The sequence below is a fragment of the Carcharhinus amblyrhynchos genome, chromosome 22 (assembly GCF_965287045.1).
Source record: "Carcharhinus amblyrhynchos chromosome 22, sCarAmb.v2.hapA, whole genome shotgun sequence".
NCBI lineage: Eukaryota > Metazoa > Chordata > Chondrichthyes > Carcharhiniformes > Carcharhinidae > Carcharhinus > Carcharhinus amblyrhynchos.
The window spans coordinates 18810005-18836839 of record NC_137345.1 but is presented as its reverse complement, the minus strand read 5'-3'; the positions used below and the strand labels follow the sequence as shown (position 1 = coordinate 18836839).

Sequence of the window (26835 nt, the reverse complement as noted above, 5' to 3'; positions counted from 1 at the left end):
CCAGTCCAATTCAGATGGCGTCAGAATCTGGCACTGGGAGATGCGCGTGTGGCAGGAATGCATGTGTGAATCCTGTGAATGCCCAGATGTGACATTCTCCCACCCTGCTACACTATAAAATTAGATGGGAGAATCGCCCCCGGTGTACCAAAAGGTACCAATAAAAAAAAGAATTAACACGTTTTCTCTTACAGATAGCAAGATAACTCTTGCTCAATATTCTGATTCGAGATTTCAGAGATTGGCATAAGGAATGGCCATTAACCAATCATATGACTTCCAATCAGTCAATCCTCCACTTCTCTTTTGTTTCATCTCTCCGAGTCCTAAAAGCAACTAAGTAAAAGCAACTAAGTAAAGCTTCTGACTGGATAATTGCCCCCACATCTCTATAATGCCTATGTCGCTTGCTCCTTTATCCAAGTAATACAGGATTGCTTGTGTTCCAGGGAAAATTTGATTTTCTCTGCTTATCTCACTTTGAACCAGATATTCATCCAGCTCCTATTTGAGAAAGTCAATTTAAATGTATAATGATATTTGTGGCAGGAATCCTATCCAATTATCCAAAGCTCTGCAGGAGATTAATCCTGCTAAGGTCTGATTGCTGACAATGTGGGAAAGCTTTTTGCTATGAGAATAAGGGCAGCTACTGAACTGAGAGCTGATGCCCTTACCAGTCTAACTCTGTGGATATTTTATGGTCAGAATAATTGTCTAGGCTCCCAATGTTATTTCCAATCTCAGTGGCCTGCCTGCATGCACCTTCTTACCCGTAACCTGCTTAGTTTGAGTAGTCCTTGAATGAAAGTAGTCCAAACCTTAATCCAGACATTAGGAATGAATACCAGAGGAGAGATGTCTTCAGTATTAATACAGTAATACAGTAAGTGATCAATAAAGTTTGAACAAACTGTGTCCTGAAAAGAAATTATAATCGTTGGAGTGCTTTTAAATAATAGATTTTCAGGCTAATGGTGTTTTGCTTTAAATTATTCCCTGCAAAAATAAATACAAGTTTTATTTTCTTTTAGCTTCCTGTTTGTGTGAGGGAGGGGGTGGTCTGTGAAAGTGCTTTAATGTGGTTAACTGCTTGGACAACCTGATGACAGCACTCCAGTTCCACACTGAACATGACAACCTGTTGCAGTATCGACTCAGGTGAAATTATCACCAGGCTATTGTTGACCCTGCAACAAGCCTTGCTACACGGTCAGTGGCAAGCATGTTTGTTTCATCACTGCAAAATCCTGACGCCACACCTTCCTGACTTGGAAATGCATCGACTTATTTCTATTACCACTGGTTCAAAATCATGGAATTCCCTCCCTAAAATCACTGGGTGTGGTTACACACCCAAGGGACAGCAGCAGTTCAAGAAGGCAACTCACCACCACCACCTCAAGGGCAGCTGATGCAGCCAGCACCCACTACATCCCGTAAATTAATTTTAAAACATATATATTTTAATGTGGGAATTTTCTCCTCTGTTTCCTTAATTAAAAAGTTCTAAAGTTTAAGTTTAATTGTGATTAACCTCACGAGTAACACTGTGGTCATTTCTTAAATGTGGTTTATTATTTCTTTGATAAGAAACATGTTGTTTCGATAGCTTATACTTATGATACTGGCAGAAAGCTCAACTCATTTTCCGCTCAGCTTTGCTCACCTCTGTAGCTCATGATAATTAGCAAATAAAATAAAAATTGCACTGGTTCTAAAGGCTGAGGCAACATGCTTTAGAATTTTGCACTATGTAAAATATATCAAATTATCTCTAAATTCAATAAAAATAATCTAAAACGTCGTCTAATCCTTTACTACACATTGAGTTGATGGCAGAGCTTGTGATTTGACCTTATCACAAATGAAGCAAATCACCTGAAAATTGAAGCTACTGAAACAATAACATGCTGCAATTACAATTAAGTAATTGCAATGCAGTCAGTTTATAAAAGCGTCCAACACTTATTTCCAGCATGTAACGAGCATTTCAATTCACTAACTTGCATCCCGGTTAAGCACATTCTTAATTTTAAACTGTTATAATCCAGGTCAGAAACTCCATGGTGTTTTACGAAGTCAGCCTAGACATAAGTTTTGCACTTTGAATTTGGTGCAGGTAAGCATAATGGCCGGAATTTTACTGCTCCGGAATTGGGGCAGGTGATGCTCGCAGAATAGAATTCTCCGTTTTACAAGCCTCACCCGAGCAAAGTCATAAAATCCCGGCAAAGGTGTTTCCCTCCAGGTATGATTCAAATGACCCGCTAAGGAGCATTTATCAAATAAAAGTTTATTTAAGAATACAGTTAAAACGTAACAAGAAAAATCAACAATAATTTTTACCATATTACAAAAATACAGCTATAACATTGTATAAATCTTAACACTTAAATATACTGTTCCAACTAAACACGCCCCTATAAACAGGCTTCGCACAGAAAGCGAGTATGCTCATGTGAAGCTGGATCTTACAGTTTTGCAGCGCCCGCTCTGAATCAGTCCTTTGGATGGAGACTTGAAACTCTGCTTTCCCTGTTCTGGAGCTTCCAGTGCATGTCAAGGTCGAGATAGAACTACTGCTTGCCTCTAGCTTCCAGCTAGCAAACTAGTGACAGCAAAATTTCAATTCCAGAGAGGCGAGAGAGACTGCTTCCAGTCTGCAGTCCAAACAGCTTCTAACAAACTGAAACTAACTCTTGGGTTTTCCTATGGAAAAAAACCATTCCAAGATACCACCAAACCTGTCAATCATTCTTCCCCTTACTTAAGGATGCTTAGGGATAGATACCTCAATACGGTTTATGTGAAATGTTACATGGCAGCAATGTGATCAGTTCTGATTATTGCTTCAAACCTCAAAGATAAAAGGTCAAAAATTGCAGTCATTGTAAATAATTACTCATCTTGCAAAAAAGAAAACTATTTGAACTAATCTGCTTAGTAAGGTTGGGGAGTTGAGGATGGTTCAAATACTGGATGATCTTATTTGCCATTTTATTGAATTTAAAGGTTTTTGGTATATCGCACTCTCCATGCGTCACAGAATCCCTACAGTACAGGAGGCCATTTGGCCCATCAAACCTGCAGCGACAGCAATCTCTATCTCTGTAACCCCATGTATTAACTCTGCCCATCCCCCTCACAGTAAGGGGTAATTTATCATGGCCATTCAACCTAACCCACACATCTTTGGCCTGTGGGAAGAAACTGGAGCATCCAAAGGAAACCCACACAGACACGGGGACGAATGTGCAAACTCTACAAAGACATTGACACAAGGCCAGAATTGAACCCGGGTCTCTGGTGCTGTGAGGCAGCAGTGCTAACCTCTGTGCCAAAGTGCTGCCTTAATATGTTGGGATTGAACCTGAGTCCGCAGGTCATTAATCTTAACCTCTGTATTACTGGCTCAGTGACATTGTCACAATACTACCATCTCCCCACTTCGAAAGGAGGTGGGGTAAGGCACATGTTCTAGGGGTCTTATTGCCATTTCCCTTCTATTGTTTTCCATCCCAAGTATGAAGAGGTGTCCAACAAGAAGCATCCTGCAGAGGCTTGCAGGGCATAGTGTCACCAATGTCTTTTGGGTACCTTTCATAGCTAGGATTTTATTCTAATGGTGATTTTTTTTGAAGGAGACTGAAATATTGTTTGAAGAGTGATGCAAAGTGAGCCATACTTATTTTGTTCAGAAAATGCAAAGCCCATAAGGCAAGCAGCATTTTCTGGTTGTGTTTCGAGTGCGGATAGGCCTCCACTGACTCTATGGATTGGACAGTGTTCCATGATGCAGTGCACAGTTTGCTCTCTCCAACAGGAACATAGGGGGCTGCACTAATGCCCTAATCTGTAAACAAGCATTCACGCCATGCTCCCCCATCAATACCCATGCTTGTCTGAGCAAGCTAATGATCCTACCATTCCAAAGGAATTTTCATGGAAACGAAACTGAAAGCAAATGAACCATGGTTCTATTGGTAATGTCCTTGTTTGAGACAAAGGATGTGCGCTACAAGACCCACTTACACAAAAACTTCCAGTGCAGTACTGAGGGAGCATTGTCTGAGATGTCGTCATTCAGATGTAGCATTACACCATGGTCCTATCTGTCCTCAGATGAGTGTGAAAGGTCCCAAGGCGTTACAAATATGTTTCCTGTGCAGTATTGATCCCTCAACCAACATCTCTAAAACAGGTTATTTATATTAGTGAATGGGCAAAGATTTGGCAAATGATGGACTATGTGGGCAAATGTAAAAATGTTCACTTTGGCAGGGAGAATAAAAAATATTCAAATAGTTAAGGATTGCAGAGCTCTGATGCAGAGGGATCTGGGTGTCCCAGTGCATGAATCTCAAAAGGTTAGTACACAGGCAGAGCAAGTAATTAGGTAAGCTAAAAGAATAATGTTTTTTTCAGTGTAAGGGAATGCAGGACAAAAGTAAGGAGGCTACACTCTCTTCCCTCCCTCTGCGCCCTTGCAGGATTCTGTTACCATTTGTGATTGGGTCTTTGCTGTGGGTATGGTTAGGGGAACAAATGTCAAGGGATGGTACTTCTTCCAGAGAACACTAGACCTTTGGAATAGTCTGCAGACTCATGTTGTGGATGCTGATTTGCAAATTTTCTTCAAACGAGAGTAAGATACATTTCTTATCAGGGTGGGCATCCCCTCTTACACAAGATGATACTTGCAATTAAGGGTGTGTGGTGTTCTGAACTAGTTTTAACCAGAGATGTGATGGAGAGGGATTTCCCCTTGGTTTTTTTTCCGTCCTTACTGGAGATAACACTTTTGGTTAAGTTGGAGAATATACATTGTGTTACAGTATCCTCGGTCTGGAACAGGCTGGATGGACTTAATTGCTCGTGATTGAACACATACAGGAGAGAATTGAAAAAATATGCTACATTGTGTGGCAGTGCATTCGTTCACATATATACCGTCACTGTATTTGACAGATGTTAATCCCTCAGTGAAGTTTCGATCTGACAGTGAGAATATTAACTGATTTTCATTTTTATCTCCAGTTGTCACATGTGATGATCCTGAACCCATCAGTAATGGGATAATTTCATCACCCACCACCGGAGATGTATGGCAATATGGAATGATAGCAACATATTCGTGTCTTGATGGGTACACATTGATTGGTGATAAAGATATTGATTGCACTTCTTCTGGGAAGTGGAACAAGAAGCCACCATTGTGCAAAGGTATTTAAGTACATAATCTGAATCAGTTTCAATTGCTCTTTTCACCAAGAGTTACAAAGGTGTTTTAGTATTTCAATACATTTTTTATTATGTAGGAAATTAGGGACAATCTAAACCTGTGGCTCTGCTGTTATCATTGTCTCCGATAAATTTACTTGTATGTAATGTCCTGACATGCCAAGTCCCTCACCAAGTTGTGATCCATAAGTCTTCCAGTTCTTAGGATGCAAAAGCAGACTAATATTTAATGCCATTGCCTTTATTCAAGTACTAGTTTTAAGCTGAAACAAAAAGCAATTAAAATACCTAATGACTAATTTATTAGTGCTCTTCAAGGAAGTCTTCAAGCAGAGTGGATAGCGGGGAACTAGTAGATGTATTTGGACTTCCAGAAGGCATTCAGCAAGCTACCTCACAAAAGGTTAAGAACATAGAACATAGAACATTACAGTGCAGTACAGGCCCTTTGGCCCTCCATGTTGCGTCGACCAGTGGAACCAATCTAATGACCCTCTAACCTAAACTATTCCAACATTATCCATATGCCTATTCACTGACCATTTGAATGCCCTTAAAGTTGGCGAGTCCACAACTGCTGCAGGCAGGGCATTCCACGCTCTTACTACCCTCTGAGTAAAGAACCTACCTCTGACATCCGTCCTAGCACTACCACCCCTTAATTTAAAGCTATGTCCCCTCGTGTTAGCCATCACCATCCGAGGGAAAAGGCTCTCACTGTCCACCCTATCCAATCCTTTGATCATCTTGTATGCCTCAATTAGGTCACCTCGTAACCTTCTTCTCTCTAATGAAAATAACCTCAAGTCCCTCAGCCTTTCCTCATAAGACTTTCCCACCATACCAGGCAACACCCTGGTAAACCTCCTCTGCACCCTTTCCAATGCCTCCACATCTTTCTTATAATGAGGCGACCAGAACGGTACATAATACTCCAAGTGCGGCCGCACCAGAGTTTTGTACAGTTGTAACATGACCTCATGGCTCCAAAATTCAATCCCTCTACCAATAAAAGCTAACACACCGTACGCCTTCTTAACAACCTCAACAACCTGGGTGCCAACTTTCAAGGAGCTATGCACATGTACCCCGAGATCTCTCTGCTCATTAACACTAAGAGTCCTTCCATTAGCCCTATATTCTGTACTCCTGTTACTCTTAACAAAGTGAATCACCTCACACTTTTCCATATTAAACTCCATTTGCCACCTCTCAGCCCAGCTCTGCAGCTTATTTATGTCCCTCTGCAAATTGTAACATCCATCCTCACTGTCTACAATTCCTCCAACTTTGGTGTCGTCAGCAAATTTACTACTCCATCCTTCTACACCCTCATCTAGGTCATTTATAAAAATGACAAACAGCAGTAGCCCCAAAACAGATCCTTGAGGTATACCAGTTGTAACTGAACTCCAGGTTGAATATTTCCCATCAACCACCACTCTCTGTCTTCTATCAGCGAGCCAATTCCTGATCCAAACTGCTAAATCACCCTCAATCCCATGCATCTGCATTTTCTGCAGTACCCTACCATGGGGAACCTTATCAAACACTGCTAAAATCCATATACACCACATCAACTGCCTTAGCCTTATCCACCTCCTTGGTCACCTTTTCAAAAAACTCGATAAGGTTTGTGAGGCACGACCTACCCTTCACAAAACCGTGTTGACTATCCCTAATCAATTTATTTCCCTCTAGATGATTATAAATCCTATCCCTTATAATTCTTTCCAAAACTTTGCCCACAACAGAAGTAAGGCTCACCAGTCTATAATTCCCAGGATGGTCTCTACTCCCCTTCTTGAACAAGGGGACAACATTTGCTATCCTCCAGTCTTCCGGCACTATCCCTGTAGCCAATGACGACATGAAGATCAAAGCCAAAGGCTCTGCAATCTCCTCCCTAGCCTCCCAGAGAATCCTAGGGTAAATCCCATCCGGTCCAGGGGACTTATCTATTTTCATACTCTCAAGAATTGCTAACACCTCCTCCTTATGTACCTCAATCCCGTCTAGTCTACTACCTGGTATTGCAGTATTCTCCTCGATTACACTGACGTTTTCCTGCGTGAATACGGATGAAAAATACTCATTCAGTGCCTCTCTTATCTCTTCAGGCTCCACGCACAACTTCCCACTGCTATCTCTGACTGGCCCTAATCTTGCCCTAACCAATCTTTTATTCTTGACATACCTGTAGAAAGCTTTAGGATTTTCCTTGATCCTATCCGCCAAAGTCTTCTCATGTCCTCTTCTAGCTCTTCTTAACTCTCTCTTTAGCTCCTTCCTGGCTAATTTATAACTCTCCAGTGCCCTAACTGAGCCTTCATGTCTCATCTTTACATACGCCTCCTTCTTACCCTTCACCAGAGATTCAACTTCCTTAGTACACCACGGTTCCCTCGCTCAACCACTTCCTCCCTGCCTGACAGTTACATATTTATCATATTTATCAAGGACTTGCAGTAGTTGCTCCTTGAATAAGCTCCACATTTCAGATGTTCCCAGCCCCTGCAATTTCCTACTCCACCCTATGTATCCTAAATCTCTCCTAATAGCCTCATAATTACCTTTCCCCCAGCTATAACTTCTGCCCTTCGGTATATGCCTGTCCCTTTCCATCACTAAGGTAAATGTAACCAAATTGTGGTCACTATCACCAAAGTGCTCACCTACCTCCAAGTCTAACACCTGGTCTGGTTCATTACCCAGTACCAAATCCAATGTAGCCTCACCTCTTGTTGGCCTATCTACATACTGTGTCATGAAACCTTCCTGCACATATTGTACAAAAATTGACCCCTCTAACGTGCTTGAACTGTAGCTTTTCCAATCGATATTTGTAAAGTTAAAGCCCCCCATTACAGCCACCCTGTTACTTTCGCACCTATCCAGGATCATCTTTGCAATCCTTTCCTCGACATCTCCGGAACTTTTTGGAGGCCTATAAAAAACTCCCAACAGTGTGACCTCTCCTTTCCTGTTTCTAATCTCAGCCCATACTACCTCAATAGACAGGTCCACATCAAACGTCCTTTCTGCCACTGTAATACTGTCCTTGACTAACAATGCCACGCCTCCCCCTCTTCTCTGCTCTGACTGAAACATCTGAACCCCGGAACCTGCAACAACCATTCCTGTCCCTGCTCTATCCATGTCTCTGAAATGGCCACAACACCAAAGTCCCAGGCACCAATCCAGGCTGCAAGCTCGCCCACCTTGTTGCGTATACTCCTCGCATTAAAGTATACACACTTCATACCACCCTCCCGCCTGCCAATACACTGCTGTGACCTGGAAACCTTATCCATGACCTCCCTATTCTCATCCTCCTGTACATTGGAGCTACAATTCAGGTTCCCAACCCCCTTCTGAATCAGTTTAAACCCCCCCAAATGGCATTGGCAAATTTCCCCCCCAAGATATTAGTACCCCTCTGGTTCAGGTGCAGACCATCCCTCTTGTAGACGTCCCACCTACCCCAGAATGAGCCCCAGTTGTCCAAGTATCTGAACCCTTCCCTCCTGCACCCTCCCTTTAGCCACGAGTTCAAATGTTCTCTCTCTCTCTTCTTCTCCATGCTATCCCGTGGCACAGGTAACAAACCAGAGATAACCACTCTGTTTTAGCCCTAAGCTTCCACCCTAACTCTCTGAATTTCTGTTTTATATCCCCGTCCCTTTTCCTACCTATGTAACGGGTGCCTACATGAACCGCAACTTGGGGCTGGTTCCCCTCCCCCTTGAGATCTCGAACACTCAATCAGCGATATCATGGACCCTGGGACCTGGGAGGCAACATACCAACCGTGAGTCTCGTTCATTCCCACAGACTCTCCTATCTGTCCCCTTAACTATGGAATCCCCAATCACTAATCCTGTTCTTTTCTTCCCCCTTCCCACCTGAGCATCAAGGACAGGCTCTACTTCCCAGACCTGTACTCCATGGCTTACCCCGGTTGAGTCTACCTCCCGAACAGCATCCAAAACAGAGTACTTATTTTGGAGAGGAACAGCCTCAGGGTTAAATCATAAGAGCCCGTGGTGTGACAGGTTGTCTGTTGGCATGGACAGCAAATTGACTGATGGGCAGGAAACAGTGAATAGGGATAAAGGGGTTCTTGGATTGGCAACTTGTAACCAGCAGAATTCCACAAGGATCAGTCTTGGAACTGCAACTGTTTACAACATATATTAATGACTTGGAGGAAGGAAGTGAATGTACCAAAGTCAAATTTGAGATGAGACAAAGGTGGAAAGGCAAGTTGAGAGGGAAAAAGTTTACGAAGAAGTGTTGGGTTAAGTAAGCAGACAAAATGGCAAATGGAAGCTAATGTGGGAATATGTGAAGTTCATTTTAGATGGGAGAACAAAACCATATTATTTAAATGGAGGAAAGCTGCAACACAAAGGGAACTTGGGAGTACTTGTGCATGAAACACAAAGCTGACATACAGGTGCAGCAGATAATCAGGAAGCCGAATGGATTGTTGGCCCTTATTTCAAGGTTGTTGGAGTATCAGTGCAGGGAAGTCTTGCTGCAATGTACAAAGTACTAGGGAGACCACATCTGGAGTACTGTGAGCAGTTTTAGTTCACTTAGTTAAGGAAAGATATTTAATTGGCAGCAGTTCAGAGGGTTCACTAGGATGATTCCCTGTACAGAGGGATTGTCTTAATGAGGAAAGGTTAAATAGGTTTGGGCTCTACTCATATGCTACGGTAACGGATGAACGAACACCACTCGGCAATCATCAGGCAGGAATGTTCTCTTCCTGTTGGGGGAACACTTCAGCAATCACGGGCATTCAGCCTCTGATCTTTGGATGTGTTCTCCAAGGCGGCCTTCATGATTCACAACAACGCAGAATTGCTGAGCAGGAACTGATAGCCAATTTCCACACACATGAGGACAGCCTCAACCCGGATCTTGGGTTCATGTCACACTATCTGTAACCCCTACGATTTGCCTGGGCTTGCAAAATCTCACTAACTGTCCTGGCCAGAGACAATATACATCTCTTTAACCTGTGCTTAACCTCTCCACTCACATTGCTTGTACCTTTAAGACTTGATTACCTGTAAAGACTCGCACTCCAACCATTATTTTGTACACTGCATTTGTCTATGTATACCCTGTTTGTGACCACAACTCCCACTCACCTGATGAAGGGGAAGTGCTCCAAAAGCCTGTGGCTTGTGCTACCAAATAAACCTGTTGGACTTTAACCTGATGTTCTAAGACTTCTTACTGTGCTTACCCCAGCCCAACACCAGCATCTCCACTTCTTGAAGGACACCAGATCTAATGATGGCCAGGTTGGAAGCAAAGTTATTGCAAGTGCTACTCAGGCAATAACTATATAGATAAAAATGAAACCAGGCAATTGCAGTGCAGTCCCACCCAGTCTGATGCTAATGAAGAAGCATTGGGGGAGGTGGTGTGAATGTTAAGTGTTAGAGAAACTTAAATTCTTTAGTTTAGATAAAACATGCTTGGGGATACCTCAGTAAGGTTTATGTGAAGTGTTTCATGTTATAGATGTGGTCAGTTCCAATTATTGTCTCAAACCTCAAGGATGAAAAGTCAAAAATTGCAGCAAGTATAAATAATTGCTCATCTTGTAAAAAGAAAGCTTTTTGGACTAATCTCAGTAAAGTTGAGGGTGGTTCAAATACTGGATGATCTTATTTGGCATTTTGTTGAATTTAAAAGTTTTTGGTTATGTCGCACTGTTCATACTTCGAAAGGAAGTGCTTGTGGCCTTCAGAATGAACTTGGTTTTTATTTTGCTGGTTATTAGGAGTTAATATTCAATTGTGCTGTCTTTAAGTTATCTAATGCTGTTCTTTTCTCAGTTGTTAGTTGTCAGCGTCCTCCACTGTCTGAAAATGTCCTTATCGTGTCTGGATTTGGACCAACATACAAATATCAGGACACCATCACCTACAGTTGTAAATCAGGTTATGTCATGGTTGGCCGTAGCTTTAGTGAATGCAGTGAGAATAACACATTTGTACCACCACCACCTATTTGCAAATTAGGTGAGTAACCGTCTCTTAAATTTGAGGGTTGAATTAGTTCTGAATTGAATTCTGTAATGTCTGTTTAAATAATGGGCCAAGTTCTTTGGTGGGGGTGGGAGGCAGATTATTAGTGAACTGCTTCAGTGTTCACTCGCCTTCCTTCTGAGGCTGACCAGCATGTTCAGGTTAATGTGCAAATCCTGAAGTTGTGGTCTTTCACTCGTAGGGTACACTGATTTCAGTATTTAGGAGGAGCCAATCAGAATTTCAATTTTCCTTCCTCCACGTGCTATTTCAAACACAATCAAAATGTTATGTCAGGTGTAAACTGGGTTTTTAATAGCAAAGTGATCAATAAAGTTTGAACAAAATGTGTCCTTAAAAAATTATAATTTTAAGAATTCTTTAAATAATAGATTTTCAAGCTAATGTTTTTTTCTTGGCTTTCATTTTCAACCCATGTAATGTCCCAACTGAAAATTACTCCCTGTAAATACAAGTACAGGTTTTAGTTTTGATTTAGCTTCTTCCTTGTGTGAGGGAGGGGGTGATCCCTGAAAATATTTTAATGTGGTTGGCTGCTTGGACAGCCTGATAACATCACACTCCAGTTCCACAGCAAACATGACAATCTGTTGCAGTATCGACCCAGGTGAAATTATCACCAGGCTACTGTTGACCCTGCAACAAGCCTTGGTACGTGGTCAGAGGCAAGCATGCTTGTTTCATCACATCAAACTCCTGGCGCCACACCTTCCTGACTTGGAAACGCATCGACTTATTTTTATTGTCACTAGTTCAACATCATGGAATTCCCTCCCTAAATTCACTGTGTGTGTAACCACACCTAAAGGACTGCAGCAGTTCAAGAAGGCAGCTCACCACCATCTTCTCAAGGGCAGCTAGGGAGGGGCAATAAAAACTGACGCAGCCTGCAACCCCCAGAACCCGTAAATTAATTTAAAAAAAATATTTTTATATATATTTTAATCCCAGCCCCACTCCTTCCTGACTTGGAAATGCATCAACGTAGTTTTATTGTCACTGGTTCAAAATCGTGGAATTCACTTTCTAAAAGCACTGTGGCTGTACCCACGCCTCAGAGAATGCACCGGTTAAAGAAGGCAGCTCGCCACCACCTTCTCAAGGGCATTGTGGGATTTGCAATAATTGTTGGCCCAGGCAACAATACCATAACCCGTAAATAAATTTTAAAAAAGTTTATATTTTGATGTGGGTATTTTCTCCTCTGCTTCTTTTATAAAAATAGTTTGAAAGTTTAAGCTTCATAGTTATTAATAACCTAATGAGTAACAGTGAGTAACAAACTGGAGATAACACTTTTGGCGTTATCCTCGGTCTGGAACAGGCTGGATGGACTTAATTGCTCGTGATTGAACACATACAGGAGAGAATTGAAAAAATATTCTACATTGTGTGGCAGTGCATTCGTTCACATGTATACTGTCACTGTATTTGACAGATGTTAATCCCTCAGTGAAGTTTCGATCTGACAGTGAGAATATTAACTGATTTTCATTTTTATCTCCAGTTGTCACATGTGATGATCCTGAACCCATCAGTAATGGGATAATTTCATCACCCACCACCGGAGATGTATGGCAATATGGAATGATAGCAACATATTCGTTCTTGATGGGTACACATTGATTGGTGATAAAGATATTGATTGCACTTCTTCTGGGAAGTGGAACAAGAAGCCACCATCATGCAAAGGTACTCAAGTACATAATCTAAATCAATTGCTCTTTTCACCAAGAGTTACAAAGGTTACTGCTTGGTGTTTTAGCATTTCAATACATTTTTTATTATGTAGGAAATTAAGGGCAATCTAAACCTGTGGCTCTGCTGTTATCATTGTCTCCTATAAATTTACTTGTTTGTAATGTCCTGACATACCAAGTCCCTCACCAAGCTGTGATCCATAAGTCTTCCAGTTCTTAGGATGCAAAAGCAGACTAATATTTAATGCCGTTGCCTTTCTTCAAGTACTAGTTGAAACAGAAAGCAATTAAAATACCTAACGACTAATTTATTAGTGCTTTTCAAGGAAGTCTTCAAGCAGAGTGGATAGAGGGGAACTAGTAGATGTATGTGGACTTCCAGAAAGCATTCAGCAAGATACCTCACAAAAGGTTAAATCATAAGAGCCCATGGTGTGAGAGGTTGTCTGTTGGCATGGATAGCGAATTGACTGATGGGCAGGAAACAGTGAGTGGGGATAAAGGGGTTCTTAGGTTGGCAACCTGTAACCAGCAGGATTCCACAAGGATCAGTGTTGGAACTGCAACTGTTTACAATATAGATGAGTGACTTGGAGGAAGGAAGTGAATGTACCAAAGCCAAATTTGAGATGAGACAAAGGTGGAAAGGCAAGTTGAGAGGGAAACAGTTTACGAAGAAGTGTTGATTGGTTAAGTAAGCAGACAAAATGGCAAATGGAAGCTAATGTGGGAATATGTGAAGTTCATTTTAGATGGGGAGAACAAAACCATATTATTTAAATTGAGGAAAGCTGCAACACAAAGGGAATTTGGGAGTACTTGTGCACAAAACACAAAGCTGGCATACAGCTGCAGCAGATAATCAGGAAGCCGAATGGATTATTGGCCCTTATTTCAAGGTTGTTGGAGTATCAGTGCAGGGAAGTCTTGCTGCAATGCACAAAGTACTAGGGAGACCACATCGGAGGACTGTGAGCAGTTTTAGTTCACTTAGTTAAGGAAAGATATTTAATTGGCAGCAGTACAGAGGGTTCACTAGGATGATTCCCTGTGCAGAGGGATTGTCTTAATGAGGAAAGGTTAAATAGGTTTGGGCTCTACTCATATGCTACGAACACCGCTCGGCAAACACCAGGCAGGAATGTTCCCTTCCTGTTGGGGAACACTTCAGCAATCATAGGTATTCAGCCTCTGATCTTTGGGTAAGTGTTCTCCAAGGCAGCCTTCATGACTCACAACAACACAGAATCGCTGAGCAGGAACTGATAGCCAAGTTCCGCACACGAGGACAGCCTCAACCAGGATCTGGGGTTCATGTCACACTATCTGTAGCCCCTACGATTTGCCTGGGCTTGCAAAATCTCACTAACTGTCCTAGCTGGAGACAATATACACCTCTTTAACCTGTGCTTAACCTCTCCACTCACACTGCCTGTACCTTTAAGACTTGATTACCTGTAAAGACACACATTCCGACCATTATTTTGTAAACTGAGTTTGTCTATATATACCCTGTTTGTGACCACAACTCCCACTCACCTGATGAAGGGGAAGTGCTCCAAAAGCTTGTGGCTTGTGCTACGAAATAAACCTGTTGGACTTTAACCTGATGTTCTGAGACTTCTTACTGTGCTTACCCCAGCCCAACACCAGCATCTCCACTTCTTGAAGGACACCAGATCTAATGATGGCCAGGTTGGAAGCAAAGTTATTGCAAGTGCTGCTTAGGCAATAACTGTATAGATAAGAATGAAACCAGGCAATTGCAGTGCAATCCCAGCAAGCTAGGTGCTAATAAAGAAGCATTGGAGGAGGGTGATGTGAATGTTAAGTGTTAGAGAAACTTAAATTCTTTAGTTTAGATAAAACATGCTTGGGGATACCTCAGTAAGGTTTATGTGAAGTGTTTCATGTTATAGATGTGGTCAGTTCCAATTATTGTCTCAAACCTCAAGGATGAAAAGTCAAAAATTGCAGCAAGTATAAATAATTGCTCATCTTGTAAAAAGAAAGCTTTTTGGACTAATCTCAGTAAAGTTGAGGGTGGTTCAAATACTGGATGATCTTATTTGGCATTTTGTTGAATTTAAAAGTTTTTGGTTATGTCGCACTGTTCATACTTCGAAAGGAAGTGCTTGTGGCCTTCAGAATGAACTTGGTTGTTATTTTGCTGGTTATTAGGAGTTAATATTCAATTGTGCTGTCTTTAAGTTATCTAATGCTGTTCTTTTCTCAGTTGTTAGTTGTCAGCGTCCTCCATTGTCTGAAAATGTCCTTATCGTGTCTGGATTTGGACCAACATACAAATATCGGGACACCATCACCTACAGTTGTAAATCAGGTTATGTCATGGTTGGCCGTAGCTTTAGTGAATGCAGTGAGAATAACACATGTGTACCACCGCCACCTATTTGCAAATTAGGTGAGTAACCATCTCTTAAATTTGAGGGTTGAATTAGTTCTGAATTGAATTCTGTAATGTCTGTTTAAATAATGGGCCAAGTTCTTTGGTGGGGGTGGGAGGCAGATTATTAGTGAACTGCTTCAGTGTTCATTCGCCTTCCTTCTGAGGCTGACCAGCATGTTCAGGTTAATGTGCAAATCCTGAAGTTGTGGTCTTTCACTCGTAGGCTACACTGATTTCAGTATTTAGGAGGAGCCAATCAGAATTTCAATTTTCCTTCCTCCACATGCTATTTCAAACACAATCAAAATGTTATGTCAGGTGTAAACTGGGTTTTTAATAGCAAAGTGATCAATAAAGTTTGAACAAAATGTGTCCTTAAAAAATTATAATTTTAAGAATTCTTTAAATAATAGATTTTCAAGCTAATGTTTTTTTCTTGGCTTTCATTTTCAACCCATGTAATGTCCCAACTGAAAATTACTCCCTGTAAATGCAAGTACAGGTTTTAGTTTTGTCTTAGCTTCTTCCTTGTGTGAGGGAGGGGGTGATCCCTGAAAATGTTTTAATGTGGTTGGCTGCTTGGACAGCCCGATAACATCACACTCCAGTTCCACAGCAAACATGACAATCTGTTGCAGTATCGACCCAGGTGAAATTATCACCAGGCTACTGTTGACCCTGCAACAAGCCTTGGTACGTGGTCAGAGGCAAGCATGCTTGTTTCATCACATCAAACTCCTGGCGCCACACCTTCCTGACTTGGAAACGCATCGACTTATTTTTATTGTCACTAGTTCAACATCATGGAATTCCCTCCCTAAATTCACTGTGTGTGTAACCACACCTAAAGGACTGCAGCAGTTCAAGAAGGCAGCTCACCACCATCTTCTCAAGGGCAGCTAGGGATGGGCAATAAAAACTGACACAGCCTGCAACCCCCAGAACCCGTAAATTAATTTAAAAAAAAAATTTATATATATATTTTAATCCCAGCCCCACTCCTTCCTGACTTGGAAATGCATCAACGTAGTTTTATTGTCACTGGTTCAAAATCGTGGAATTCACATTCTAAAAGAACTGTGGCTGTACCTACGCCTCAGAGAATGCACCGGTTAAAAAAGGCAGCTCGCCACCACCTTCTCAAGGGCATCGCGGGATGGGCAATAATTGTTGGCCCAGGCAACAATACCATAACCTGTAAATAAATTTTAAAAAAGTATATACTTTGATGTGGGTATTTTCTCTTCTGCTTCTTTTATAAAAATAGTTTGAAAGTTTAAGCTTCATAGTTATTAATAACCTAATGAGTAACAGTGTGGTCATTTCTTAAATAAGGTTTATTATTTCTTTGATATAAAACATGTCATTTCGATTGCTTATACTTATGATACTGGCAGAAAGCTGAACTCATTTTCTACTCAGCTTTGCTGTCCTCTGTGAGCTCATGATACTAGCAAATAAAATAAAAATTGCACTCGTTCTAAAGGCTAAGAGAACATGCTTTAGAATTTTGCAAAATGTAAATTATATCAAATTATATTTTTACTTGGCTAGATGCTAATGACGAGACATTGGAGGAGGGTGGGTGAATGTTAAGTATTAGAGAAACTTAAATTCTTTAGTTTAAATAAAACATGCTTGGGGATACCTCAGTAAGGTTTATGTGAAGTGTTTCATGTTATAGATGTGGTCAATTCCAATTATTGTCTCAAACCTCAAGGATGAAAAGTCAAAAATTGCAGCAAGTATAAATCATTGCTCATCTTGTGAAAATAAAGTTTTTTGAACTAACCTGTGTAAAGTTGAGGGTGGTTCAAATACTGGATGATCTTATTTGGCATTTTATTGAACTTAAAGGTTTTTGGTATATCGCACCGTCCATACTTCATAGAATCCCTACAGTGCAGAAGGAGGCCATTTGACTCATCAAACCTGCACCTACAACAATCCCACCCAGGCTCTATCTCTGTAACCCCATGTATTTACTCAGCCCATCCCCCTCACAGTAAGAGGCAATTTATCATGGCCATTCAACCTAACCCACACATCTTTGGCCTGTGGGAAGAAACTGGAGCATCCAAAGGAAACCCTTACAGACACGGGGATGAATGTGCAAACTCTACAAAGACATTGACACAAGGCCAGAATTGAACCCAGGTCTCTGGTGCTGTGAGGCAGCAGTGCTAACCTCTGTGCCAAAGTGCTGCCTTAATATGTTGGGATTTGAACCTGAGTCCGCAGGTCATTAATCTTAACCTCTGTATTACTGGCTCAGTGACATTGTCACAATATTACCATCTCCCCACTTCGGAAGGAGGTGGGGTAAGGCACATGTTCTTGGTGTCTAAGGGGTCTTATTGCCATTTCTATTCTATTGCTTTCCATCCCAAGTATGAAGAGGTGTCCAACAAGAAGCATTCTGCAGAGACTTGCAGGGCATTGTGTCACCAATGTCTTTTAGGCGGCTTTCACAGCTAGAATTTTATTTGAATAGTGATTTTCTTTGCAGGAGACTGAAATATTGTTTGAAGAATAGTGCAAAGTGAGCCATACTCATTTTGTTTAGGAAATGCAAAGCCCATAAGGCAAGCAGCATTTTCTGGTTGTGTTTCTAGTGCAGAAAGGCCTCCACTGACTGTATGGATTGGACAGTGTTCCATGATGCAGTGCACAGTTTGCTCTCTCCAACAGGAACATAAGGGGCTGCACTAATGCCCTAATCTGTAACCAAGCATTCACGCCATGTCCCCCCATCAATACCCACGCTTGTCTGAGCAAGCTAATGATCCTACCATTCCAAAGGAATTTTCATGGAAGCAAAACCGAAAGCAAATGAACCATGTTTCTGTTGGTAATGTCCTTGTTTGAAACAAAGGATGTGTGGTACAAGACCCACTTACACAAAAACCTCCAGTGCAGTACTGAGGGAGCACTGTCTGAGATGTCGTCATTCAGATGTAGCATTACACTATGGCCCCAATTGTCCTCAGATGAGTGTGAAAGGTCCCAAGGCGTTACAAATATGTTCCCTGTGCAGTATTGATCCCTCAACCAACATCTCTAAAACAGGTTATTTATATTAGTGAATGGGCAAAGATCTGGCAAATGATGGACTATGTGGGCAAATGCAAAAATGTTCACTTTGGCAGGGAGAATAAAAAATATCCAAATAGTTAAGGATTGCAGAGCTCTGATGCAGAAGGATCTGGGTGTCCCAGTGCATGAATCTCAAAAAGTTAGTACACAGGCAGAGCAAGTAATTAGGTAAGCTAATAGAATTTTTTTTAGTGTAAGGGAATGCAGGACAAAAGTAAGGAGGCTACACTCTCCTCCCTCTGCGCCCTGGTCAGATTCTGTTACCATTTATGATTGGGTCTTTGCTGTGGGTATGGTTAGGGGAACAAATGTCAAGGGATGGTACTTCTTCTAGAGAACACTGGACCTTTGGAATAGTCTGCAGACTCATGTTGTGGATGCTGATTTGCTAAATTTCTTCAAACGAGAGTAAAATACATTTCTTTTCAGGGTGGGCATCCCCTCTTACACTAGGTGGTACTTGCAATTCAGGGTGCGTGGTGTTCTGAACGAGTTTTAACCAGAGATGTGATGGAGAGGGATTTCCCCTTAGTTTTTTTCTGTCCTTACTGGAGATAACACTTTTGGCGTTATTCTCGGTCTGGAACAGGCTGGATGGACTTAATTGCTCGTGATTGAACACATACAGGAGAGAATTGAAAAAATATTCTACATTGTGTGGCAGTGCATTCGTTCACATATATACTGTCACTGTATTTGACAGATGTTAATCCCTCAGTGAAGTTTCGATCTGACAGTGAGAATATTAACTGATTTTCATTTTTATCTCCAGTTGTCACATGTGATGATCCTGAACCCATCAGTAATGGGATAATTTCATCACCCACCACCGGAGATGTATGGCAATATGGAATGATAGCAACATATTCGTGTCTTGATGGGTACACATTGATTGGTGATAAAGATATTGATTGCACTTCTTCTGGGAAGTGGAACAAGAAGCCACCATCATGCAAAGGTATTCAAGTACATAATCTGAATCAGTTTCAATTGCTCTTTTCACCAAGAGTTACAAAGGTTACTGCTTGGTGTTTTAGCATTTCAATACATTTTTTATTATGTAGGAAATTAAGGGCAATCTAAACCTGTGGCTCTGCTGTTATCATTGTCTCATATAAATTTACTTGTTTGTAATGTCCTGACATACCAAGTCCCTCACCAAGCTGTGATCCATAAGTCTTCCAGTTCTTAGGATGCAAAAGCAGACTAATATTTAATGCCATTGCCTTTCTTCAAGTACTAGTTGAAACAGAAAGCAATTAAAATACCTAACGACTAATTTATTAGTGCTTTTCAAGGAAGTCTTCAAGCAGAGTGGATAGAGGGGAACTAGTAGATGTATGTGGACTTCCAGAAAGCATTCAGCAAGATACCTCACAAAAGGTTAAATCATAAGAGCCCATGGTGTGAGAGGTTGTCTGTTGGCATGGATAGCGAATTGACTGATGGGCAGGAAACAGTGAGTGGGGATAAAGGGGTTCTTAGGTTGGCAACCTGTAACCAGCAGAATTCCACAAGGATCAGTGTTGGAACTGCAACTGTTTACAATATAGATGAGTGACTTGGAGGAAGGAAGTGAATGTACCAAAGCCAAATTTGAGATGAGACAAAGGTGGAAAGGCAAGTTGAGAGGGAAACAGTTTACGAAGAAGTGTTGATTGGTTAAGTAAGCAGACAAAATGGCAAATGGAAGCTAATGTGGGAATATGTGAAGTTCATTTTAGATGGGGAGAACAAAACCATATTATTTAAATTGAGGAAAGCTGCAACACAAAGGGAATCTGGGAGTACTTGTGCACAAAACACAAAGCTGGCATACAGCTGCAGCAGATAATCACGAAGCCGAATGGATTATTGGCCCTTATTTCAAGGTTGTTGGAGTATCAGTGCAGGGAAGTCTTGCTGCAATGTACAAAGTACTAGGGAGACCACATCGGAGGACTGTGAGCAGTTTTAGTTCACTTAGTTAAGGAAAGATATTTAATTGGCAGCAATACAGAGGGTTCACTAGGATGATTCCCTGTGCAGAGGGATTGTCTTAATGAGGAAAGGTTAAATAGGTTTGGGCTCTACTCATATGCTACGAAGACCGCTCGGCAAACACCAGGCAGGAATGTTCCCTTCCTGTTGGGGAACACTTCAGCAATCATGGGTATTCAGCCTCTGATCTTTGGGTAAGTGTTCTCCAAGGCAGCCTTCATGACTCACAACAACACAGAATCGCTGAGCAGGAACTGATAGCCAAGTTCCGCACACGAGGACAGCCTCAACCAGGATCTGGGGTTCATGTCACACTATCTGTAGCCCCTATGATTTGCCTGGGCTTGCAAAATCTCACTAACTGTCCTAGGTGGAGACAATATACACCTCTTTAACCTGTGCTTAACCTCTCCACTCACACTGCCTGTACCTTTAAGACTTGATTACCTGTAAAGACACACATTCCGACCATTATTTTGTAAACTGAGTTTGTCTATATATACCCTGTTTGTGACCACAACTCCCACTCACCTGATGAAGGGGAAGTGCTCCGAAAGCCTGTGGCTTGTGCTACCAAATAAACCTGTTGGACTTTAACCTGATGTTCTGAGACTTCTTGCTGTGCTTACCCCAGCCCAACACCAGCATCTCCACTTCTTGAAGGACACCAGATCTAATGATGGCCAGGTTGGAAGCAAAGTTATTGCAAGTGCTACTTAGGCAATAACTATACAGATAAGAATGAAACCAGGCAATTGCAGTGCAATCCCACCAAGCTAGATGCTAATGAAGAAGCATTGGAGGAGGGTGGTGTGAATGTTAAGTGTTAGAGAAACTTAAATTCTTTAGTTTAGATAAAACATGCTTGGGGATACCTCAGTAAAGTTTATGTGAAATGTTTTATGTTATAGATGTGGTCAGTTCCAATTATTGTCTCAAACCTCAAGGATGAAAAGTCAAAAATTGCAGCTAGTATAAATAATTGCTCATCTTGTAAAAAGAAAGCTTTTTGGACTAATCAGTAAAGTTGAGGGTGGTTCAAATACTGGATGATCTTATTTGGCATTTTGTTGAATTCAAAAGTTTTTGGTTATGTCGCACAGTTCATACTTTGAAAGGCAGTGCTTGTGGCCTTCAGAATGAACTTGGTTTTTTTTTGCTGGTTATTAGGAGTTCATAATATTCAATTGTGCTGTCTTTAAGTTATCTAATGCTGTTCTTTTCCAGTTGTTAGTTGTCAGCGTCCTCCACTATCTGAAAATGTCTTTATCGTGTCTGGATTTGGACCAACATACAAATATCGGGACAACATCATCTACAGTTGTAAATCAGGTTATGTCATGGTTGGCCGTGGCTTTAGTGAATGCAATGAGAATAACATATTTGTACCACCGCCACCTATTTGCAAATTACGTGAGTAACCAACTCTTAAATTTGAATTAATTCTGTATTGAATTCTGTAATGTCTGTTTAAACAATAGGCCAAGTTCTTTGGTGGGGGTGGGAGGCAGATTATTAGTGAGCTGCTTCAGTGTTCACTCTCGCTTTCCCTCTGACCAGCATGTTCAGGTTAATGTAGAAATCCTGAAGTTGTGGTCTTTCACTCGTAGGCTACACTGATTTCAGTATTTATAAGAACATAAGAAATAGGAGCAGGAGTAGGCCATCTAGCCCTTCGAGCCTGCCCCGCCATTCAGTAAGGTCATGGCTGATCTGTCGTGGCTCAGTTCCACATTCCCGCCCTCGCCCCATAACCCTTAATCCCCTCGCTTATCAAAAACCCATCAACCCGCGTCTTAAAAATATTTAGCGAGACAGCCTCCACCACCTCAATGGGCAGAGAATTCCAGAGATTCACCACCCTTTGAGTGAAGAAGTTCCTCCTCAACTCCGTTCTAAACCGCCCCCCCCTTTATCTTGAGGCTGTGCCCCCTAGTCCTACTGTCCTTTCTGAGCGGGAAGAGTCTCTCCACCTCTATCCTATCCATCCCATTCATCATCTTATATGTCTCAATGAGATCTCCCCTCATTCTTGTAAACTCTAACGAGTACAAGCCTAGTTTATTCAGCCTCTCCTCATAGCTCAGGGGAGCCAATCAGAATTTCAATTTTCCTTCCTTCACATGCTATTTCAAACACAATCAAAATGTTATGTCAGGTGTAAACTGGGTTTTTAATGGCAAAGTGATCAATAAAGTTTGAAAAAAATGTGTACTTAAAAAAAATATAATTTTGGGAATGCTTTAAATAATAGATTTTCAAGCTAATGTTTTTTTCTTGGCTTTTATTTTCTTCCCATGTAATGTCCCAACTTAAAATTACTTCCTGTTAAAATAAGTACAAGTTTTATTTTCTTTTAGCTTCTTGTTTGTGTGAGGGAGGGGGTAGTCCCTGAAAATGTTTTAATGTGGTTGGCTGCTTGGACAGCCTGATGACATCACACTCCAGTTCCACAGCAAACATGACAATCTGTTGCAGTATCGACCCAGATTATTGTTGACCTTGCAACAAGCCTTGCAATGTGGTCATTGGCAAGCCTGCTTTTTTCATCACTAACTGCAAAATCCCAGCCCCAACTATCTAAATAGTTTTAAAGTTTAAGCTTCGTAGTAATTAATAACCTAATGAGTAACAGTGTGGTCATTTCTTAAATGAGATTTATTATTTCTTTGATATAAAACATGTTATTTCGATAGTTTTTCTTATGATACTGGCAGAAAGCTCAGCTCATTTTCTACTCAGCTTCATTGCCCTCTTTGAGCTCATGATAATTAGCAAATAAAATAAAAATTGCACTGGTTCTAAAAGCTAAGAGGACATGCTTTAGAATTTTCCACTATGTAAAATATACCAAATTATCTCTAAGTTCAATAGAAATAAATAGTCTAAAATATAACTTAATCTTTACAACACATGTTGAAGTGACATGACCATCACAGTTTGTAAGAGAAACAGGCAATGAATGCAGGAATTCCCCATAGGTTATCTTGTTCATTTGTCCGACCATAAGCTTTGCTCTTGCTCCAGTACTCTAAGGAACCATCTTGCTCTGCATTATCAAAAATGAAAAAGTTATTAGAGAGCAATATAGCCTCAGGGGATTCCTGCACTCATTGCCTGCTTCTCTTAGTATTTGAGTGCACCTCCATTCCCCCTCAGCTGATGTGGGGCCACCTCGCTAAACATGCTATCCAGGTAATCCTCAGTCTGCAAAAGTACCACAGCGCCTCTAGCTGCCGTTCAGCTTTTCCAACCCGCAGCTTATGTTTCTGAAAATGGTGACACTTCTTGCAGATGTAGTCATGGTCATGGTAAGCCTGTTTGATAATTGATTTTGAAGAGGAGTCTATGTCTGTGAGGAATATTTCTTAAATTGGAACTAATAGAGACAGACTAGCGGTTAAGAATTATATCTTGTCATGTTTAAGTATTTCAACTGGTAAAAGTTGTACTAATTCTTTTTGTTATAGTTAAAATGTATAAAGTTTGTTTTAATAAAAGCTTCATAGTGAGTTAATAGAATCACACCTGGAGTGAAACACCTTATCCTCACACTAACGTGAATACACGGAATGTGGTTATTAAATTGGTGAGCTACAGAGACAGGTTGATGAATGGAATTAAGGTATTATTACTATAACAGAGATCTGGCTCAAAGAAGGGAGTTAAATATTCCTGGGTACAAGGTGTTCTGAAGAGACAGGAAAAGAAAAAAAAAGTATCATTGCGGGTGGAGGGGGGTGGGGCAGGGAGTAGCATTATTGATTAAAGATGACATTACAGTACTGGACAGAGAGAATGTTAGAGGGAAGAAGTACAGAATCTTTCTGGTTAGAGGTAAGTAATGAAAAAGGTGCAATAACATTGGTTGATGCAGTCTTTAGACCACTAACTATTGGAAGGGATATAGAGAAACAAAATCGCAAAGAATTTAAAGAGCTGCAAGAATTAAATAGTAAATATGATGGGGGACTTTGATTATCTGAATTAGACTGGGGTGTAGTACAAAAAGCGGGACAAGAGTTCTTGGAATGCATTCAAGGTATTTTCCTGCAGCATTGTTTCCAGTCCAAAGAAAGGGCGAACACTGTAAGACACGGTTCCATCTTTATTTTCAGGAAGTCTGTCTTCTTTCCTCAGTTGTGGGTCAGTGACGTTGGACACCTTTTCAATAAGGCACCAGGATATGATGGCAGACAACATGCCATCAGGGTTGCCTGTGTGGAATACAGTGCACAACTCCTATTTACATGATTCATGAGGTCAGAGATGGAAAGTTTGGCATGTGAAACTTCGTCCAAAATGGGAGAATTCCATGCACAAACTGAACAAATTGGAATCATTCCCCTTAGAGCAGAGAAATCTGGAGAAGATTCAATAAAGATGGTTTGAAATCATGGAGCACATTCGACAAAGTGTATTTAAAATCATGAAGTGTTTGTATAAGGGCTGGTGGGACATATAAGGTGATTGGGAAAAAAATGAAAGGTGGCATGAGAAAAAACATTTTCTTACATAAATTGCTAGGATTTGTAATAGGATGGTGGATGCAGATTCAATAGTAGCCCTTGAAAGGGAACTGGATTAAAATTTTAAAAATGCAGGGCCAGGGGATAATGGAAGGGTCTTAATGTATTGCTCTTCAATGGAACTTACACAGGCTCTATGAGCCAAATGGTCACCTTCTGTACTGTACTATTGAGTCTGCCAACAGCCTTCTTACTGATTTGTTAATAGTATATTTAATCAATAAGGCTACCCCTTCTTCCACTTTCCCTAGAATATTTAACTCACAATCATGTCTCAATAATGATTAATTCTACACTCACTTTATTTTGTACAGTCTGTGCATTTGTATATATTTTGGAAGAAATCCTAATTTGTCCATTTTCCCTTAGTGACATGATTTAACTCAGTATGTGTCTTGTGTATCAATCCTGGTATAATTATTGCCATAACGTTAGTCTTCCCTTCATCTGGAGTAGCTAAACTGCTATTAATGGCCTGAACTTTATTCTTACAAATTTTCATTTCTGGAATCAATAGGAAGGTGAAAATAATAGCATAATTCTTAATCCCTGATCAGCCCATGTGAAACACTTGGTGATGACAAAACAAAAACTCAGTTACCTTCAAATGAATGTTTTGCATCAATACAGACTAGCATTTGCTGAGTGCATCAACACAATTACAAAGATGTAATTCTGTGAACTGAACCGATGTATACGTATCAAGATCAGGCTTGACTATAAAATTCCAAGCCTTCAAATAGTAATTTTATGTTCATTGTCAACATTCACACATGAGAACTGGCTAATTACGTAAGGCACTGTACGGCTTCATTTTACGTAGAAAACAAATCAGTGGGGCGGCCTTATCACCAGCCTTTTGTTTTGAGAAGCAAAAGTCCATTCCATCATGATAAGGCTGAAGACCTAACCTCAGCTGAGCCAGAAGACGAATTTTCCTTTTCTGCCCCCTTAAAAATAGGTCTGTTTTAAAAATTCATAGCTTGGGTGCCCATTTTTCTTATGGTCTGCGCCAAAAGCTCAGTGGTGGAAATTGTACTTTTATGTTGCAGCCATGTGTACAGCTGAAACAACTTCAAGAAAGATTTTGTTCACACCAAGTGGCTCTCTCTTTATTACCACAATGATTAGTTGACTAATCTGCAGGTTACTGTGAATATACTTACCAATGCAGAGCAGAATAGTCATTGCGAATGTCCATGACTACACTCTTAAGAGCAAAATCCATCTGTGTACATTTAAATAAAAACTGCAAATAATAGTTTTCAATTCTTCCTGCAGCAATATCTTCTTCACCAAACTTTTAAAAGGAATGATTGCTTTGGGACATCAGCTCATCACCAAGGAAGAAAATATGATCAAAGCAAAATACCAGCTTCTTGAAAGCAAACACGAAATTCTTCAGCTTAAGGAAAATCTTCAAAAATCAGAGCAGTACATTGATGAAAGCAATCATCTTTAGGAGTCTCTCAACTTCTCATAACTATAAACTAAATTTAACCAATATCGGTTTCAATAAATAACAATTGTGTGTGTATCAAAGTCTTAATCGGACCTATCGAAAACCAACTGGAAGTTAACCTGTTTAGATTGATTAGAATACTGCATATCAGGACTGCAGTATTTCAAAATATTTGGCTTTCTGTATGTGAATAGTTGGGATGAAATTAATAAAAAATGAAGAATGCATGTTAAAATAATTTTACTTGTTTCATAATAAAGCTTTGTAAAAGTTTATAAATTTTACAGGCAATGTCAGATACAAAAGTTTTTCTGAGTCAGGCTATTACTATAGACTAGAACCA

The 26835-nt window shown here is 40.7% G+C and overlaps 1 protein-coding gene across 1 annotated transcript in view; it reads left to right on the top strand.

Annotated features, from left to right (window-relative positions):
• Positions 1 to 26492, top strand: part of LOC145356764 (C4b-binding protein-like) — a 39117-nt gene extending 12625 nt beyond the window's left edge. Inside the window, exons 3-8 of the mRNA XM_080209632.1 lie at positions 5041 to 5226; positions 11106 to 11291; positions 15255 to 15440; positions 19294 to 19479; positions 21729 to 21918; positions 26312 to 26492. Of these exons, the coding sequence (XP_080065758.1) occupies positions 5041 to 5226; positions 11106 to 11291; positions 15255 to 15440; positions 19294 to 19479; positions 21729 to 21918; positions 26312 to 26492 (1115 nt within the window). The remainder of the gene's footprint in view (positions 1 to 5040; positions 5227 to 11105; positions 11292 to 15254; positions 15441 to 19293; positions 19480 to 21728; positions 21919 to 26311) is intronic.
• Positions 26493 to 26835: the final 343 nt, after the last annotated feature.